The sequence below is a fragment of the Mycetomoellerius zeteki genome, unplaced genomic scaffold (assembly GCF_001594055.1).
Source record: "Mycetomoellerius zeteki isolate Tzet28-1 unplaced genomic scaffold, Tzet1.0 scaffold415, whole genome shotgun sequence".
In the NCBI taxonomy this organism is placed as follows: Eukaryota; Metazoa; Arthropoda; class Insecta; order Hymenoptera; family Formicidae; genus Mycetomoellerius; species Mycetomoellerius zeteki.
The window spans coordinates 2,040,110-2,059,802 of record NW_017257409.1 but is presented as its reverse complement, the minus strand read 5'-3'; the positions used below and the strand labels follow the sequence as shown (position 1 = coordinate 2,059,802).

Genomic DNA, 19,693 nt, shown 5'->3' with positions numbered 1-19,693 from the left:
ATATAATTCACAAGAACTTTAAATATTCAATTGCGTGTAATAAAATTTATTATTTTGTAAAATTATTACATATCTTTTCAAAAAATTAAGAAAGATCTATTCTAAATTATCAAAAGATTCCAAGATAAAATGAAATCTGACAAATTTAAGGCATGCCATATTTTATTGCATATCTCATTTTTATACCTTATAGCATATTGTGCCTTACTCATTCAAACGAGTTACATTGAAAGTTTTTCCCGACCACACCACTTGCGTGGGCGGAATCGCTTATACGGTCGAGCAACGATTCTTCTTCGATAAGGATTTAATACCGACAATACGAACCTCGCGGCGATTAATCTTTTGCTTAAACGATCCAAGTAAACTTTTTCTCGTGAACTTGACAGCACACAAACGGCATTGTATAACTTTAATCATATTTAAATAAAACTATCGAAAATCATTTATAAATTTTAAAATAAAAGCATCTTTTTTTTTAAATTATACTATTACATATTAAAAGCATATTTTAAATTGAATCGTAAATTAAAGACACATTTTCAATTTGCTTTATGATGAAGAAATATTTACTTCGGATAATTGTTAATAAGTTATCAAATATTATATCAAATTTACAATAAAACAGTAGTTAGTCGTTTTGAGAACTATTAATGAAGAAGAGAAGTATCGATGATAATAATAATTTAAAGAGAAACGCGTAAATACTTTATAGCCTCCAAGAAAATCTCATACTTTCAATTTAACTCAACGGTGTAAATCTCATTCCTGGCTAGTGAATGTTATCGTCCTGTTACGCTATCGTGAAAGCCGGTAATTTTCAGTATTCTTACAAAATTGCCATCTTCTTGCGACTTGTTTGAATGTAAGCACGCAAACTTTCAGCTGTCGCTCTGCTTTCTACGTGCCACCTACGCTAAGTGGACTAGGACTACTTACCGATCCTAGTGAAGTTTCAGAAAACATCTAAGTAATAATACTGACAAAGTGCTAGATGCCGTTTACGGCAAATCTTCAATAAGCTTACTTTTGCTTCACTGGAATCGGAATTTGATTAAACTGCAAGTTTGTGCCGCATAGGCAATTATACCTGTCGGGCGACACTTGATCGACAAAACCGACCACCTTCTTTTTCGTTCCGTGCACGTTGAGCGATGGCATACTACAAGAGCAACGACTTACACTAGAGAAATATTACATTGTATTCACTTCTTATGAGTAATGTTAGAAATAAGATCAAAAATTGATGATATAGAATTTTATAAACTCTTCAATACTCAACAATTATAAAGGGCGATGACAAAAGTTACAAAGTATAAGGACTATAAACATAATGTTAGATAAACTTTATCTAACAAATATTATATATTATATTGCTGACTTTTCTTAGAAAATTGAATAGTCTTATTCTAACTATTCTTATTGAATCATAAATCTCAGCAACGTTGGAAGCATTATAAAAAATGTAGGCATTTTTAAATTAAAGAAATTTAATAAATTCAACCAATAGAAGCAACCAATAGAAATCTTTTTCTCTCATTTAACTTCATATAGTTATTTTATTAAATCTATTTTTAGATTTATAGTTATTTTATTAAATCTATTTTAAGATATAATTAATGTTAATAAATAATTATATACAAAAATAACATAATGTTAAAAAATTAAGACAATAAGAATGTTTTTAATTCAATTCTTATTAAAGAAAATATTGGTGCCAAATTGATTAAAGAATCAATTAAACAATAGTAATAGTAGAAAATCTTCTATAACATTTTATGCATAAAAATTTTATTCTTAAAAGCATAGATTTTTCCAGAGAAAGGAGGATGATGTATCACATTACGTAATATTCCACATTCTATTGAAAACCACAGTCGCTTCGATTCCCAACATTATTCGCGAGAGAGTGCTGAGAGAAATGAATTGCTCTGCAAGAATGTAGAAAACCTGCTAAATAGCGTACGACATTTTATAGATTCTTCACGCGTATGCTTTAAAATTAACCGAAACGAAAGAACAAGTATGCTCTTCCGCTTTTAACATATAAGATAATTGAAAACTTGCGGTCTGCGGTTTCTCTCAGAAAATATCTTTCCATAAAATACAAAGGTATAGTTACACGCGAGTTTACTGTCCTATATTAGTTTTGAATTTTCATTTTAAAATTCGAAAGAAGCTACCATTCATCGTACATTTAAGTTTTAATAGTAGAATTTTTACCTATTGGCGGCAATAAAATTTCTAGAGATAAAGTAAGTAAAGACAGCAAACTTGAAACACCCTGTACATGTATATATCAACTAAGAGAAAGGTACTGAAACGCGAGACAGCTGATTTTATGACAGGTAAAGTTTTGTCTACTGCGAACCAAGGTGTAACAAAAGGTTTCGGTACACGTTCGTGTAAGAAGGAAATACTCTTCCAATCACGTACAACAAAGAAACATTTTGCTAACACATAGATAATAGTAAACTATAGTATCAAATTATTATAAACACTACAACATGCATCTACTTCAATGATTTTCAAAATTGTCAGTTTCTTTTTCTAATAAAATCGGAATGTGACAAAAAAAGGAATCGTATAACAATAAAAACGATATAATTATTATTAATTATTTAGCATCATCTAAATCGCTATTTGCTGACCTACTTAATTTCAAATTTCGATTATCATAAAATATATTTTAACTTTACATATTACGTATTTCGATTGTCATTTATTACATCGCTAAACTGTATAGTAACAATCTAGAAACATAATATCAAAACCTTATTTTTGTTTCAACTATGTATGTTATCAAATCTTTGTAAACTTTCATTAACATTTAACAGCAAGTAAAAATGTTAAACAATATACAAATGTATAAGAATAAATAATATTCTTTAAAAATCAAGAATGTATTTTATATAAGAATAATATTTCAAGAATATTAAAGATTAAATTTTAAATATACAATAATATTTTAAAATCTCTCGAATAAAGCATCAAACAATACATTATTATCCGATCTGATTTTATCTGAAAGGCATCTGATTAATTTATATTATCTGTTAATATAATATTCATAAATAATTAATTCAATCGAAGAAATGTATTACTTTAATACATCTGTTACTAGTATTTAACGCTAATAATTAAAAAATTGTCAAACCTGCTAGACTTTGGTGTAACGATATCCCTTGTTTCGGAGGTATACTTCCTTTCGGCTCGACCGCCATTAAAGAGTTCGACAGTTTCCCTGGTAACAGTTTCCAGAAGCGGTTCACCACCTCGTCTTCCTTTACTGAATGTCCTTTGATCCGTTTTACGGACCATGACCACCCTCGACAAGGGTTGATTGAACTCATGCCCATGCATGGTTGGAGGGATCATAGCCAGCGATTGCGAAAGAGGACCTCCGATTCGCGGAGACCTGTAACATAAACAATTATAATAATTAATAATGTAATATATAAAATATTAGATATTTGTTACTACATGTTTCAATTATTGCATCCATTTTGTTATAATTATTATATATAATTAATTTATTCTAATATATAATTAATTCTTCTTCCATATTTTTGATATCAGTATAATATCAGAAATATGCAATATTATTAATTATATGAATATGAAAATCATAAACTTATTGTGTACATATAAGCAACGGATTACGATGTACATACAAAATATTATGAAATTATGATATTTAAATAAATTAAAACATATATGCACATTTATATAAGATCCATAAATATATTTATTTTGTTAATTTTGTTTCTTCGTCACACTGTTATTTGATATAAATGTTATAATACTTTGTTTATTTCAGTATATGGTTGCATATCGTATACTTTTTCGAAATGCATGATATGCAGCATTAGCTGCAAAACAGCATGCATTAAATAACTTGCTAAGCAAATAAGAACCGATAAATCGTCACTATCCCGTTTCCTCTTCATGATCAACGATCACATGTTGCAAACCTGTTCTTAGCGATACATGCAATTAACGTCAATTGCTGGTAACTTTAATTATTAATAGTCTTCTCTTCGAACACTTCTAAACTTTCTTATGCATATAAATCAGTATCTTGTTTTCTCCGCTCTCATTGATGCATATCACAAACAAATGACATTTTCTAGCCGGAAGCGATAATAGGAAAATAATTTAAATCGAAGAATTTAAATCATATATACAAAAACCACAGTAACATTATTACTGTTTCAAGTGATGATATTTATAGTTTCTATTTTACATAAAAATATTATATAACATAAGATCCGTTGTTTTCTACGAAAATTTTTCTACGCAAAATCATTTTAATCAGATGTAATTTAATTTAAAGCTATAATTTAGAATTATTAAAAATTAAAGTAATTTTAGTGAATTGAATAAAATTTATTCCAATTTGATAATCCATTTTAACTTATTATTAGATTAAAACTTCAAAACTCCTTATTAAATGTAGTGTTGAAAATTTAATAATTACAAAAAATAATATTTAATAAAAATTTTGCTTGATATTTTACAAAAATTACGAGAAAACATTTTTGAAAAACCTAATATTTTTCAAAATATCTTGCGAACAATTCTCTCTATTCCACAGTTAATACAGTGTAACGCAATGCTATTGTCACATTTAAAATGTTGAAGGATTTTGCAAGATATCGTTTGATCGAAATTAATACTGGTTGTAACTAGAACGGAATAACTAGAACAAAATTCTCTTTCGATGTAAATCGTCATTTGCATGCAAAATTCCAAATTAATCGGACGATTAAACTGCAGTATGCACGCCAAGAGTAAGTACAACGCCTAAGGAAGATCTTCCTTATTACATCTAAAGCATCCCCTTGTTAACCCATCTTAACCTCTCGTAACATCGCGAATGAATTTTTCTTATGAGAGATAATAGAATGGTTATTTTAATAATGACGCTATGTGTGTGTGTGTGTATGTGTGTGTGTGTGTATGTGTTTCATTTTCTTCTTTTTCGAATATCTAAATGTATAAATGTTCTTAAAAATATATACGTATTATTTTGATATATTTTCATTATTCTTCTATCCTTTTCACCTTTAAAAATATATATATTTCAAAATTAAGAAAAAATTAAGTAGTAACGCTTAAAATGTTATTTCAATTAAACTCGTGTTCCTCTGCAACATTATTTTCTGTTGGGCGAATTTCGCTTTCAGGCAACATTATTCAAAATTAATGAAGAAAGAAAATACTAAAAAGAGTTATTTGTATAATTTATGCCCGTTTTTACCAATGCAGTTTAATTTTAATCTTGGTTCAATTTACTTTTCATCTTTTTCTAGTTCCAAGGATTAGAAAAAGAAGTAAATTAAACCAAGATTAAAGTTAATCCACATTGGTAGAAATGGACTTTAATGAGAATTCGCGAAATTCAATAGAGAAGTTGAAAAATGCTATGCGAGAGGCGAAAGTGTAGTCGACAATATAATTATGCCGCTAAAAAGACTATGTATGCACTTTATTATTACAGATCATCGCGATGAAACTTGAAAATGTATCTTCAAATGAAAATGAGTAATAATTTTTCTGCTATGTTTGATACTACTGACAGATATAACTATTAATCTGCTGTTCATATATTATCGCTTCTTTATAAAAAAAGATATATCTTTAATAAATTAGTAAATCTTTTAATGAATTTTAGTTTAGTTTCAATTGAAATAAAGAAGTAAGACCATAACACATTGATTTCCCAGAAACTAAAGAAAATTTCTTTGAAAGACAAATTCAAGCAACCATTTCTTTATATAAAACTGCTCTATCTTTCTAACTAAAGAATTTAAAATATCGTTATTAATGATAGAAAACTATTTCAAACAAACTTATATCCGAAATCTACATATTTACAAAACACAATGTTCGAATTCATGGACCATGGTTAAGTTTTTTGCTACGAAGAAAGTCCATGACTTCCGATGAATAAACAGGTCGGTGAATTACGTTAATAAAGGCCCGGCGCGCACAATTAGACTTCTTGTTCGATGCACTTTCACGGCGATCACTCGCGCGGTCAATTCGGAGCGAGGCACTTTTCGCGGCTGAGAATCCGCGCACAAATTCATGACTGACTGCTATAGAAAGATTTCTCAAAAAACTTATGTTCACGATTATACAAATTACTCCTTATAAATCCTTTATTAGTCCTCTTCCGTCCAGAAGTAAAATAATACATAACGTTTCTTTAAAAACTATAATAAATACAACGTTTACTGTTTTACGTGACTATCTACTTTATCGTTATTATGTAAATTGAGAAAAATATTACAGAATTATCTTACTTCAATTTTCTAAAGAAGAAGAGGAAAAAAAAGACTATGATAACGATGTAGTAATAACTCGATTTACGATGTAAATAGCTCAACTCACAGAAACGTTGCTTTTAATAAAATCTCATCCGGTGAGACACCATAGTATTTTCCCGCGGCGTCGGGGTTCCAACTACACTTGGTATAAGCCGTACGACAGAACGAACAAAACTGGCACGTCGACCACGACAGCGAAACAGAGAGAGACGGTTCCTCTCCCGGAGAGAAAAGGTGGCCAATTAGCCGTTACTCGGCGCACATGCCTCGACCAACTATCCGACGCAGCTGCGGCGGTACACTGTATCGCGTCGCTGCACCGCGCTGCACTGCTCGCGCGCTTCGAGGGAATCGCGTTCATAAACGCGCACGATTCTCCCGCGGGTCTCCCTCAACGAGCTGCGAGCTACAAACTGCCGTTCATTTGGCCATTCTTTGAACAAAATTATCGATAGTAATATGCAAACAATTTTTGTTTGATATGAAAAAGAATAAATTTTATTACTTAATAATTACTTTTATTAACTGTTACGAAAAAAATAAAACGTTGTTTTCAAAAATACTTTTGTAAAGTTTAAAAAGGAAACGTTTGATTAAGCTCGTTATCGTTTCTGCGATATACTGAAAAAACGTTATGTAATTCAATTCGCAAAATAGGACTTTACAAATAAAATTTATTTCCATAATTTATGGTCTGTAAAATATAGAACGCGATTTAGTTATATCTGATGCAGATGTATGACAAAGAAGAAAGGCGAAACAGGAGTAAAAAATGGCTTCGTTTACGATGCGTGTAAGTTTCTTCCGCTTTCGCGACAAAGCATGCTACTGTGCACCTCGCAGAAAGCAGCAACATAATAATTCGAGAACGAAGACGTACAGCCAAGCGTGTACCGCTATTCCGGCTGACCGGAATCACTGCTCTGGAACAACACCGTATCGTCTTCTTGCTCGCGATTCGAGAGTAGAAGCGCATTGATCTCGAGCGTGTAACATTGTCGAATAATATAGCAATGTAAAATTTATATATGGTTTCATAATTACTGATAAATATCTAAATATTACTGAACAACTCCTATTAATCAAAAATCATAATCCCATATTTATTACTTATTCAATCAGATTTGACTGATTTAATCTATTGTAAATAAATTTTGTTTAGTTTTAAATAATGTATAAACAAAAGAAAAAATTTCTTTTGTTATAAAGTGATAAATAATTACTATACATATGTATACTCATTTATCTAATCCCAAAAATTCATCAAAATCCGTTCTGAAAAAATGTACAAATAACATTTATATACGAAATTAATAGAAATTTTGATGTTGAAATAATTTCAACAACATTAGGTGTAGCATCTGCATTATAATTTCTTTAACTTTCTATTGTTACGATTTCTAATTTATGCGATATTACATTATGTTAGATTAACATACATAAAAAAATTTAAATATTAATTGTGAAGTTGAAAAGTTTTAGTATTAAAATAACTTAAATAACTTAAATAAGCTTTTATAACACAAGAGTTTTGTATAATTGACTCTACTATAACTCCATAATTTTAATTATCTAAGAAAATTTAATAAATAAATGAATTTGTATATAGATAAATATTCATATGATTTAGTAGATTTTATTATAATCTCAGTTCGAAAGAATAAATTGTAATTTAAATTATAAACCTACTTTTTATTCCTCACATACACACACACACACACACAAATATTCATTTATTAATTAATTTCTTAAACTCGTTTAAAACAGTTTGTCTAATATGAAATATTTTAGATATCTTTTTTTCACTCTTTTTAATTTAAAGTTTCTTTTAACGCGATTTTATTTTATCTTACGATATCTTAAAAACCAGTACATGACTTTCACATATAAAAACTATAGTAAAACAGACGCTATATTGTATTCTTTCCCGTGACTCTTCTTATCTGAACAATTTATCGATGAATTTAATTTATAACTACGGCACGTGCCGGTGCGCAGCTACGCTCGCATAACAGGCGGAACATTCGAGCGTGCAGATTATCGGAGCGACCAACTAACAAGAGGACAGCAGGAAGCCTTACGAAACGCATAAAAAGGACAAGCTATTTCCGGTCAAGAGGAGAGACTCCGTTCACACGCAACTTTCATTTGTACTTATAAAATAGCCATTCTTTGTTAACCATCGAGGAAGATACTATTACACCGATGTCATAACACCCCTAATCGATGCCTCGCATGTGATCGTTGTCCAGACTCTTATCTTCATTATATTGATCTTCAATCAAACTGTTATTCTTCTTCGTAGTTAATTTTCCGCTAACTTTCCAAGCATTCAATATCATCTTTGAATATTTCATTACGAAACAAGAAAAAACTTATCTTTTACAGCTTTATAACATTCATGTCTTTCATTAAAAAAAAATTTACCAATTTACTTAGACGAAAAGAACAATCGTCTGAAATTTTACGAAAAGACTGTGATACACATAATCTTTAAATGTCTAGTAGACACGATAAGTTCACATAAAACTTGATCTTTCTATGTGCACCTTGACAAAAGAGAAACGTATTCTTATGTGAAGTATTACGAGATATTACGAGGTTTAACTGAAACTGTATAATAAATCGCTATATATATGCAAACGCTTCGTGTCCTCGTTCGCATTCAAGGGTTGATAAAGCAAGCGTTGCATAATTCACCGGCAGTGCACACGAAACAAGTATCGGCGTTCGTTCAAGGTCGAGTCAGGTTGGTCGGCAACCATACACGGCACTGTAATCTGCATCACAATGTCGTTAGTTGTCAGTAGAAACGCGGAACACGAACGAAATTGTATAATAACCGGCTCATTTTAGTGCCGGCAGCGAATAATAAAACGCGATTACGTAAAATAGCATCGCAAAACAGAAGAAAAGACTAGTCTTAACTTTTATATTATAGCACGACTTTTATCAACTAAATGCGTAAAAGCAGCGGAACAATTCGCGAACCCACGCCGCAATTTCGCAAATCACCCGACAAATCTCCCTTAATTGCTTGGAAAGTAGATCGCTGTATCGATTTGGAAAAGTTTTTAATGAAGCCACGTAATTTCGGCATTCATTACAGCTCGAAATTCGCTTAACAGAAATTCTATACTCGAAATTAAAATCTTTTTCATTTAACACACGGACTCTTGAACTCCATCAATTTTATATACATATATGTACATTTAACAAAAGAAAATATTTCTTTCTTTCTTTTAGCATTTATTTAAATACATATTAGATTTTATATTTGTTGAAAACATTAAAATTAAAAAATTAAAAAAAAATATTAAAATTAATATAGTTAAATAGTTTTTCTTCTTTCTCTTATACGCGAAACAAGACTTTTTCTGAATTCTTTTTCTAACTACGAGACAGATTGATTTCAAATTGTGTACATTTATTCTACGTATCTTCAATAATGTATAAAATGATTAAAAAATATTAAAATTTAAAATTTTTTATGCGTTTGTCTCAAAATTGTCTTTAAAATCTGCGAATACAGTACCTCAAAAACTATTGGATATTATTATAATTTAAGAAATAATATACTATACATATATGTATATATTATCTATTTTTTAATATATAATATGTGTTTGTAAATATTAAATAAATAAGGTAAGAAGATGATTGTAAATTTTAAGCAGAAATATGACTTTAAAAGAAATATTCTATATGACTTATATGTATAAGAAGAAGCATTTTGTTCGAAATACATGTTTTTACACATCAAGCGATACATTGCGTGCACAAGGATGACACGATCAACAGCATCAGAGTCAGTTTCCGGTGTGATCATTACAGATACGTAGTAATTCGATCCACGAGGTCACTGTGACTCGAAAGGTGCGACTCTCGCACTTGAAAAATCCATGAGATATCAACGTTGTCGCTGTAACGTGACGAAAATGCTCGTTCGAGACGTTGTTACGCAATCAATACACGAAGCGGCCTCGATGAAAGAAACAGAGTAATTATTTTAGCTCTCACTATAGCGGAACTGCGAAATTAATTTGTTGATACTTTGGAAAGTTAATTAAACCTATTGCGAAAGTTAATTGAATTTTCAACGTATAAGGGCAAAATAAAAAGTTTATAATTGATGAGAACGATATATAAAAATTTTGTTGTATACTTGGATATGGTGACTACGCACAATACTTAGTTACAGAAATAGTGCTCATTATTATTACATTAATTCATTTTTCAGACATTATTTCTAGAACTTTTTTCTTATTAACATACTTTCAATTATTTAGTCTTTATTCAGCGATAAATTGCTGTGTAAGTTACAGTCTTCTTTCTTTATATGATTAATATTAATACGTACGTGAGTAAATCAATAAGTAACCTTAATATATACCAATGTTTGAAGAAAAAATTAAGGTTATTTTATAATGATTAATGATATTATATATGTATACGATGAATGATTATTAACTCATTCATCGTATACATATATAATATCGAAATAATTTTCATACCATTGGAAATTTTTATCATTTAGTACTATTTACAAGGATTTCATATGACAAAAATTCGTCCCTGAACTACACAACAAAGAGATTTTGATTTAAGACATTTACTTTATCTGTAATCTTTACTATATATATAAAATCTAAATTATATTTACGTACCAACATTTTTCGGGTATATTACATTATCAGGTGTATAAATATTGTACTAACCATTGTAGACAGTATAGAACATTTCCCTGATACGCAATTGTTTTGAGACAAGAGTTAAGAATAATCACAAGATAGAAGTCTTCGCTATCATGAATGTTTTACAATAGCACTTTTAGATAACACTAGTAAAGCACTTAATACGAATTTGCGAACGTTTTATGAAGAAACTGAATTTTTTACACGATCTCACAAACTTTGGACTTCAATCCTACTTCTATCCTCTCCTCTGCATTGAAATTTCTCTTTGATCTGACATTAGAAGAGACCATACAAATAGACTTCTGATGTAACCAGGACCGCGCCATTAGTCGGTCATAATAGCCGATAATTAGTCAGTGGTTTGCGCAATAGCCATTGTCCACTAATATATTTCAACGGACAGTTTGAAAAAATATTCTGCGTACATCTAATACGCAAAAGGCAGTTTCGGAACAATCAACGTATAAGAATATAGAACTAAAAATAATAAAATTTTCTAAGTAACTTTGCTATAAACAGACTTTACTACGTCTGATATAAGATGAATCGTTTGAGAGATAGAACTTATATCTTTCTTTGATTTAAGATGCAAAAAAGTATAGAATTCTCTTAAGATAATACTGAGCATATTTTATAATATATATAATATTCGATGTGTAAATTAACTTTATATATATATAACAAAAGTTTGTATATTTATAATATTTAGTTTTAAATTTCTGAATTTAAAATTGTCTCAAAATAATGTGTTGATATCTATACACCGTAATACAGAAAATAAAAATATTTTCTATTACAGGAAACATTAATGAGCTTAATAACTTTAAAAATATATAATTTGACAAAAAAATTACATCACTATGCCATTTCTTCGGAACCATCTAAAAAAATTGTATTGTTTTTTACTGACTGTATATGTATACATGTAACGTCATCAGTTACAAGGACGTTCTAACGTCACACACAATTAACACCTTATCATCTTGACATGTTATATGATCAAAGCACACCTGATCAAAGTATGAGTAAGATAAGACTTTTTAAATATTGTGAAAACTGAATTCTTGCGAAGACACGTATTTTATTCAATAAGAATATTTCGATTACATTTTAGAATAAACGCAAGAACTGAAATGCGTATAAATTAAGTAATTTCTTTATATAATTAATGTGTAAATTATGTAATTAATTTGCAAAATTTGATTTATGTTTGCAATTATATGATACTATTTGCATAAAATTGAGAAACAGAGAGACAGAGTAAAAATTAGCATTTAATTTTCAACTGAATAATGATAGAACACGATTTAATTACTTTGTGAGTTAATGTAACCTTTATAACTTGTACAATATCCTATTCAATTACAGCAAAAAGAAAAGGGTCGATCAAAATCTCTTATTCACTCAAGCAATAAATTACATTAACACATTTGAATCTTATTATAATGAACATTTTTGCGATTATCATTTTATTAAGTTAATATTGCGGTGAAATATTGTTAAAAGTGTACAATTTTCTTTAAAGAAATGTAAAAACTATTTGAACCATATTTAAAAAATCCTTTTAAATAAATACGCTCAGATTTAAATTTATTTAAAACAGATATAGATATGCATAGCATTTTATAAATAAACATTAATTAATTTTGTTGCCTACAATTTTTGTCCAAAATATTATATATAACCACTGTGATGTAAAAAAAACTAATAGCAATTAATGTAAGAGCTATCCGTAAAATAATATATTGAATAATGCGTAGGTCTCTTAACGAGTTACATCGAATACGTCTTCCTCTTGATCTTTTGTAGTAGATGAGTTTATCGATAACTCAGTTTGCTTTGGCGATTGCTCCTTTTTTCGACAATAACTCATAACGAACTTATCACGATAATGTAAAGGTATGGTACATTATTATGATACATCTATTCAGTGGATAACATATCATGTTATCCGCGTACGCTAAAGTTTGTTGAGAACTACAACATTTCTATTTATTTCTAAAAGATAATAAGAGAGATTCTCTCAAAATAAAAAGAATTTATAATTTATTTCTAAATTTTCAGAAATTAAAATTAAAAAATTATATTTTGAGATCGTTTTCACTAATAAAATATAGTGAACATAATATTTATCAATTTGAAACTCTCAATTTAAATGTCTACAAGATTCTATTAGTATTATATAGTTATTATGACACATACATGAAATAATAATAATGCGTACTACTAATAATGAAATTTCAGATAAATGAAATCGATTTTCCATTCATGTTCATGCTCTTCAAAGCTACGTCATGTGTATCCATTAGTTCGAGTATTCCTATCAGCGAATCGGAAGATTAACTCTCGGTTATAGGCAATAAGGGCAACGCGCCGGCGATGAGCCTCGAACGATAATGCGAAACACATAGCGTAATAACAACGAGTAAAAAACACGCAAGATGAATACATAAGACCAGTGAGCTTAAGCTTCTCACGCCACACCTTTCGCTACGAGAGCTATTTTGAAATCTGATGTAATAATACTCAATGATAATAAAAATACACAACATTAGATAAAATCATTGTCCATCCATTAACTTCTTAAGCTGCGTTCGATCTTTTCCATGTAATAGTTTCCCACCCCACGGCATTCTCATCGAATACACCTCAACTTTCGTCTTCCACTTCATCACCCACGCGAAATAAGAAAATAAATTTTAATTTAAAATATTACAGATCTAAACACAAAATTACGATACGTTTAATTTAGCCTTAATTTTAACGGTGAAAATTTATAAAGAATAGTATTTATAATATGTTAACGTTTTATAATTCAATACAATAAAAAAAATGTTTTGATATTTATTTAAAAATTAGATTTAAATTATATCTAAAATGTAAACAATTAATTAGATTTTATTTAATATTAAAAAATTCTTCATTTTTAATTGTAGCTAAATAATTATTGACAAAAACTTTGTGATATTTAGCAAATTAATTTCAGATTGATCAAAACATCTATAATTAATTAGTGAAGTTTTTTCTGGGACTCTATATACAGGGTGTTCTTTGAATCGATCGCCACAGTTTAATACTGTCAATAGATCAACAATAAAATTTTTGTAACAAAAGTTTGTTCGTTTATAATGAATTGAAAAAAAAATTTTTCAAATTTGTCTTTTATATACAATAAAAATATGGAAGAAAATATACATGATTTGATTAAAAAAAATTTGACTTTAATTTTTTATTAGAAAATGAACTTGAAATTTTTCGTACGAAATTAATTCTTTATTAAAAATTAACAAACTGTTAGAAACATTTTGTTGTCAAACCATCAGAAGTATCGAAAAAATTATGGCAATTAGAAGAACATCCTGTATATCAAGATTAAACTAAAAGCGTCTCGTAGAACGTGATAGAACACAATAATACGGCAATCCTGAAGTAATTATTCACATGTGCGACAACCCCCTGGTTACGCACGTCCTTTCCTTTTTACATAATTGCGGCATGTACCTTTTAACGTACGAGATATAACGCACTTGTATGATTAATAGCACATTGCTTTAAATGTTAAATTGATGCGCTTACACGTCTCTCAGAAGATTGCAACGCAATTTGTGAAAATTAAATTTTGTGGTAATTGATATTTGCTTATACATGTTTTTATTGATTAATTATAGAAGAGAAACAGGAAGACTTCATTAGCGCTGACAAGTGTAATTTCGTGGTATACTTCATCTTTTATGTATACATACCTACATCCTCGTAACTTCTCTTATATTATAAAACACTTTAATTCTCGTCATTTCATGCTCATCTTTAAGATTAACTGCAGTAATTTATTTTTGTCGTGAAAAACAGCGATTCGATTTGGTATTCTATTCATTTTTAAATTTCTATTTCTTTTCTTCTTGTTTTCATGCTCGTTACTTTTTATATGCATAACGTCTTCCAATTCAATTGTGTTGCGTAACGTTTCGTTTGAAAAAATATTCACATCGTTGCGCGCGCGTTGAACAAACGACGGAAACTTGCTGTTACCGGTTACAATGAAATCCTCTTAAATCGCTCCGAAGGCCTCGAAAGTAGGTGATCTAGCACTCTGGAGCATATTGCTTCTATCGGAAATAATGAGTAAACTCAATGAAGGTGAATCAAGATTTAATCAAGCCGGGCTATACAGATTAGCGTTGAAAATCGTGCAACGTTCAATTAATGAGAAACGATCTTTCTTGCATCTCCCAACTATAGTCACTTCATATGCAACCATCAAACAATTTCGATCGGTGGATAGGTAAGATAAATTGTTATCCGTTTCTTGAGTCATCTTTATGTAATATCCCATCAATTATTCATTCCAGCATCTTACTAAAATTTTCCGCAAACGTGTAAAAAATTTGATGTAATCAATTAATTGTAATTATTATGACATGTACATGTTAATAGTAATATTCGAATTTAATTATAATTATTATAATTTTTTAGAAAACTATTTTTTATTAAAATGTCTCTATGTGTATAATAAAATAAACAATAATATAAAAGGCCATGGAAAAGTGTTTATAAAATAAATGATTTAATACAATTCAAACTTATAGAGAACAATAATTACTAAAAACAACCAGAATTTTTGGCAAATGTCATTTATTCTTTATCTTCCTATTTGTAATATTCTCTTAATCAGGTGAAACGCAATGTAGAAAGTGAAAGACTGCAAAATCACATTGCAACAAAGTATGAAAAAATTAATAATCAGTTATCAGGCACGAAGAAAATCGATAGTCTGTACGAAAGAATAAGTTTTCTGTATTAATTCATTGAGTCATAACCATTTTTTTAAAACCATGTTATTATTTAATTAATACGTTAATTTGTTTACTGAGATATTAATATTATATAATTAGTGCTTCGCAGGCCAACTTATTATCTACTTTCGCATTTTTTTTTCATATATCAAACACTGTAATTATTTAATCCATGAGTAAAAGGAAAACATTATCCTTCTCGACGATCACAGATTGCTTTAATGCAACGCTATATACAAACTGTTCGTAAACGGTTTATAGATGCATTTTTACTGTTTACTAGGTATTTTTACGTTTATTTATGTAGAGAAATCTCCGATAAAGGGCGGGGAGGGGCAGTCTTAATTTCCAAGGGAATTCAAAGACTGAAGCGCATTCGCGCACAAAGAAGTCTCTGAGTTTGGAATAATAACTATGCCCGTCAGTTATCTCGTAATTCGTCCGCCGGCGAATTCTTCTGGAACGATGTGACGCGCTAAATCAGAAACTGCACGTTAATTCTACGAACGCTTTGCTTTTGTATTCTGACTGCATATTCAGCATTTAAAGTACGTGTCCTCTTAACATTAAACGTGACATTTCTGAATAAATAGAACTTAAAACTCTGATAGATACGTTCAACTATAAATTTATGATATGTATAATATAATTTTAGCTCTCACCATTTATTTAATATTAAATGCGAGAGAGAGAGAGAGAGAGAGAGAGAGATCGCGTAATTTTGAATTTTATCTGACATTGTGCACATCCGAAATATATTTAGATATATTCGTCATTTCGGATGCATACAACGATTTAAAATCAGACAGCTGTGTTTAGCATTAAACGTACAGTAAGAATAGTCTCTTTATACGCACTCTAAATGTAGAATCAATGTTTGGTGACAGGCGTGCTTACGCACATGTAAATTATGGATGCTACATTTAAAAGATACACTTTTGTATCGTGTTTGCGTCGTACTGCGCAAAGATGACCTTGCTTTCAGCTTTAGAACACCCAGCTTAAACCTCGATATCGAAAAAAATGCGAACAAAAGTGAAACAACAGATCTGCAAAAATTGTAGCAGAAATTCCTTTATCTTTAATTAGCAGAATGCAAATTTATTTACACGAAATTAGTGTGAATAAAAATTGTTTTTATTTTTAGCGTATAATTAATTACTTTTTTCTTTAATATGTTAAATAATAATAGGTAATAATAATATGTGAATTAAATAATATATACAGATAACATAACTGAAAAACTTACAATCATTATCTTTCTAAGCGATTAAAATACAATAGCACGTTTTGCATGCTTTGTTTCGAATTTTTCTATTGTTAAGAAATTAAAAAGGAATACATTTTTCATAGATATATGAAAAGTAGTAATTTTCTTAAACAACTTTCACAAACATCAAATATGATTTTTTTTCAAAAATTCCTTAAAAAATCTAACATTAATTTATTATTGCAAAATATTCGCAGTGATTAATACAATAGATCAATTATATTATACACGTGAATAATTAGTGTCACAGTAAAACAAAATATTGATACAACACGTTGCATTTTCTCATTTATTCTAACGAGATCATATACCATGTGTGAAATATCAGCTTCACAAGAGAAGCTGACGTTCTTCTTTACTGTCAAAAAAAAAAAAGAAGTGATGAGACCGTAGGTTTAAAAACGTTTCTCAGAAAGCCGAGGCCGGAAGTAAAATAAAGGAAAACATCGCGAATGTAGACGTCGGGGATGCCGCGTGAAGCTGTGGCTATTTTCTACGAGGGGGCCAAGCTCTTTCTTCAGTAAACTCATCGCTTTCCCGCCCTCTCTTCCACCACGACCCTTTCGATTTCTACTACGAAGCTGCTTACCTCACGCTATAGGATCTTCCCGGTTTGGAGGTCATTGCACTGCGGCGGGTGGTTGTGGCGGGGTGGTCGGTGGCGGCGAATCGATTTTCCATGACGGCAACGTAATGTCGCCCGTTGGAAAATGTTTCTCTCCTCGTTTCTCTTTTCGCTGCGTCTATCGTTGCTTTCCACGTGACTACAACGAGAATTCCGCTCCCTACAAGATCGAAGGGAGCATCCTCTTCAAGATACAGGTCGATCGATACTTTGCAAATGTCTCTACATTCACGTCTTCGAGTTTGCACCCTTTAAGTTGCACTTTGTAGTCCATGCACGTAATCTCTTCAAGTTGACTCGAAGTTATCTTCACGATATCTCGTGGAAAAGAAATCTAGAAATTTTGACATAGACGGCATTATCTTGACTCAGCAGATACATTCGGGGTGTGAATCTTGATGCAAATCACAATTTATCATTCAATGATTCGGAACTAAAAATAAGAGAGGAACGTGTCTCTTTCTAAGGTCAGCGATTCCTCGTGTCACGATTCAAAGAATCGTGACGTGAATTCATAAAGTGTCCTAATATCGATGCTTGATATACGTAAACAATTTTCACAGCAGTAGCCAATGTCACGGTAATTGTAACGCTTCTATTTGTATGAGACGTTATAGCTGGCTGATGTTCGTTCAAGCGTGTTTATTTGTATTATACTTCTTTCTCGTATTTTTTCAATGGCTCTTTCACCTTCTTTTTGCCTTAGGTTTATATCGCGGTTGTATTACGGTTCCACTTCGTGGTTCCAATTCTGAAACGACTGATCTATACAAAATCTTTTCTACTGTATGTCTCAATTGTTTAACTTGCAGATAAAAGGATGCATGTGACTATGATGAATCGGTCGGTTCCGATTTCTTCGACAGTTGTCTGCGGTCTCGTTAAAGATTCTTTACACCCTGAAAACACCTTTGTTTTCCAAGTTTGCAAGTAATGAGTCTTAGAATCTCATATAAATACGTAAAATTTCCGGCTATTATATCTTCAAGGTCGACAATGAACAAGATTCAATGGAATTGCAAAAGTAAAATTATTAAATGTTTCCGCAAAAACTTTCCGTCAGCAATTACTTACAATACACGTTCTTCGTGTAAAACGATTAATATAATTGTGTATAAATCACATATATCGTGAACACATAATTTTTTCATAGTATAAAAATTATTCTTTGCATCACATATTACAGTAAGGTTTTACTGTAATATTAAACACTCCACGATAAACATTCCGAAATTAATTGTAACGTTCCGTTCACGTGGTTGTAACTTCTTCAGCATCCACGGACAGAATGAAGTATGAACAGGCTCGTTCCGATGTCGAGGGGAGAAGCGCGTAAAGCGATCCGTAGTGCTAAGGGGTGACCCTCATATGCCATGCGGTAGCGTCGTTACCGCAATTCAATGCAACCACTACGTGGCTTGCTTCTATCGACCGTATCGCACTGCGACGAGGAATCGGACTGGTCGCCGAGCCGCGTGCCGCGCAGGTTTCATAAGTACTTGCGCGCGCGCACGCTCAAGCACAGGTGGGGCCGAATTATATGCTAGTAAATAATGTTATTTTTCATTTAGCATTTTTCTTCAAGATCTTTTCCCGTGTTAATTTTTAAAATATAAATGATAATTAAATTTTCTTTCTTTAATAAAACAAAATATAAAGGTTCTCATAATAAATTTTTCAAACATTGATTATCCAAGACAGAAATATTTATATAATTTATAAATACTTTCATAGATGCGCAATACTTTTATAAGTTTATTAAAACAATTTTGAAGGAATAAATGAATAAAATGACTTTATAAAAAGTTATTACAATTTAATATTCTTTATTAATAAAAACATCTATAAACTTTTGAAATATTCGCATTAAATTTAATCCGCATTAAATATTATAACAAAATAGTAAAGTTAGAACAGAAGAATTTAAATATTTCGATAACATCGTTTCTGGTGTACTTAAAATTATTGCAATA

The 19,693-nt window shown here is 30.2% G+C and overlaps 1 protein-coding gene across 5 annotated transcripts in view; it reads right to left on the bottom strand.

The window, feature by feature from the left end:
* The window catches only part of LOC108726418 (probable pathogenesis-related protein CaO19.6200), a 39,666-nt gene that overhangs the window by 7,634 nt on the left and 12,339 nt on the right, over positions 1-19,693 (bottom strand). For 2 of the 5 annotated variants that reach the window (XM_018453976.1, XM_018453978.1), the window contains exons 1-2: positions 17,685-19,164; positions 3,158-3,418 (exon numbers count right to left, since the gene is read on the bottom strand). In XM_018453976.1, the coding sequence (XP_018309478.1) occupies positions 3,158-3,418; positions 17,685-17,776 (353 nt within the window). In that variant the 5' untranslated portion in view covers positions 17,777-19,164. Of the gene's footprint in view, positions 1-1,090; positions 1,163-3,157; positions 3,419-17,684; positions 19,165-19,693 lie in introns of those variants that run through there. The other 3 variants (XM_018453979.1, XM_018453980.1, XM_018453977.1) reach the window with 2 other exon arrangements.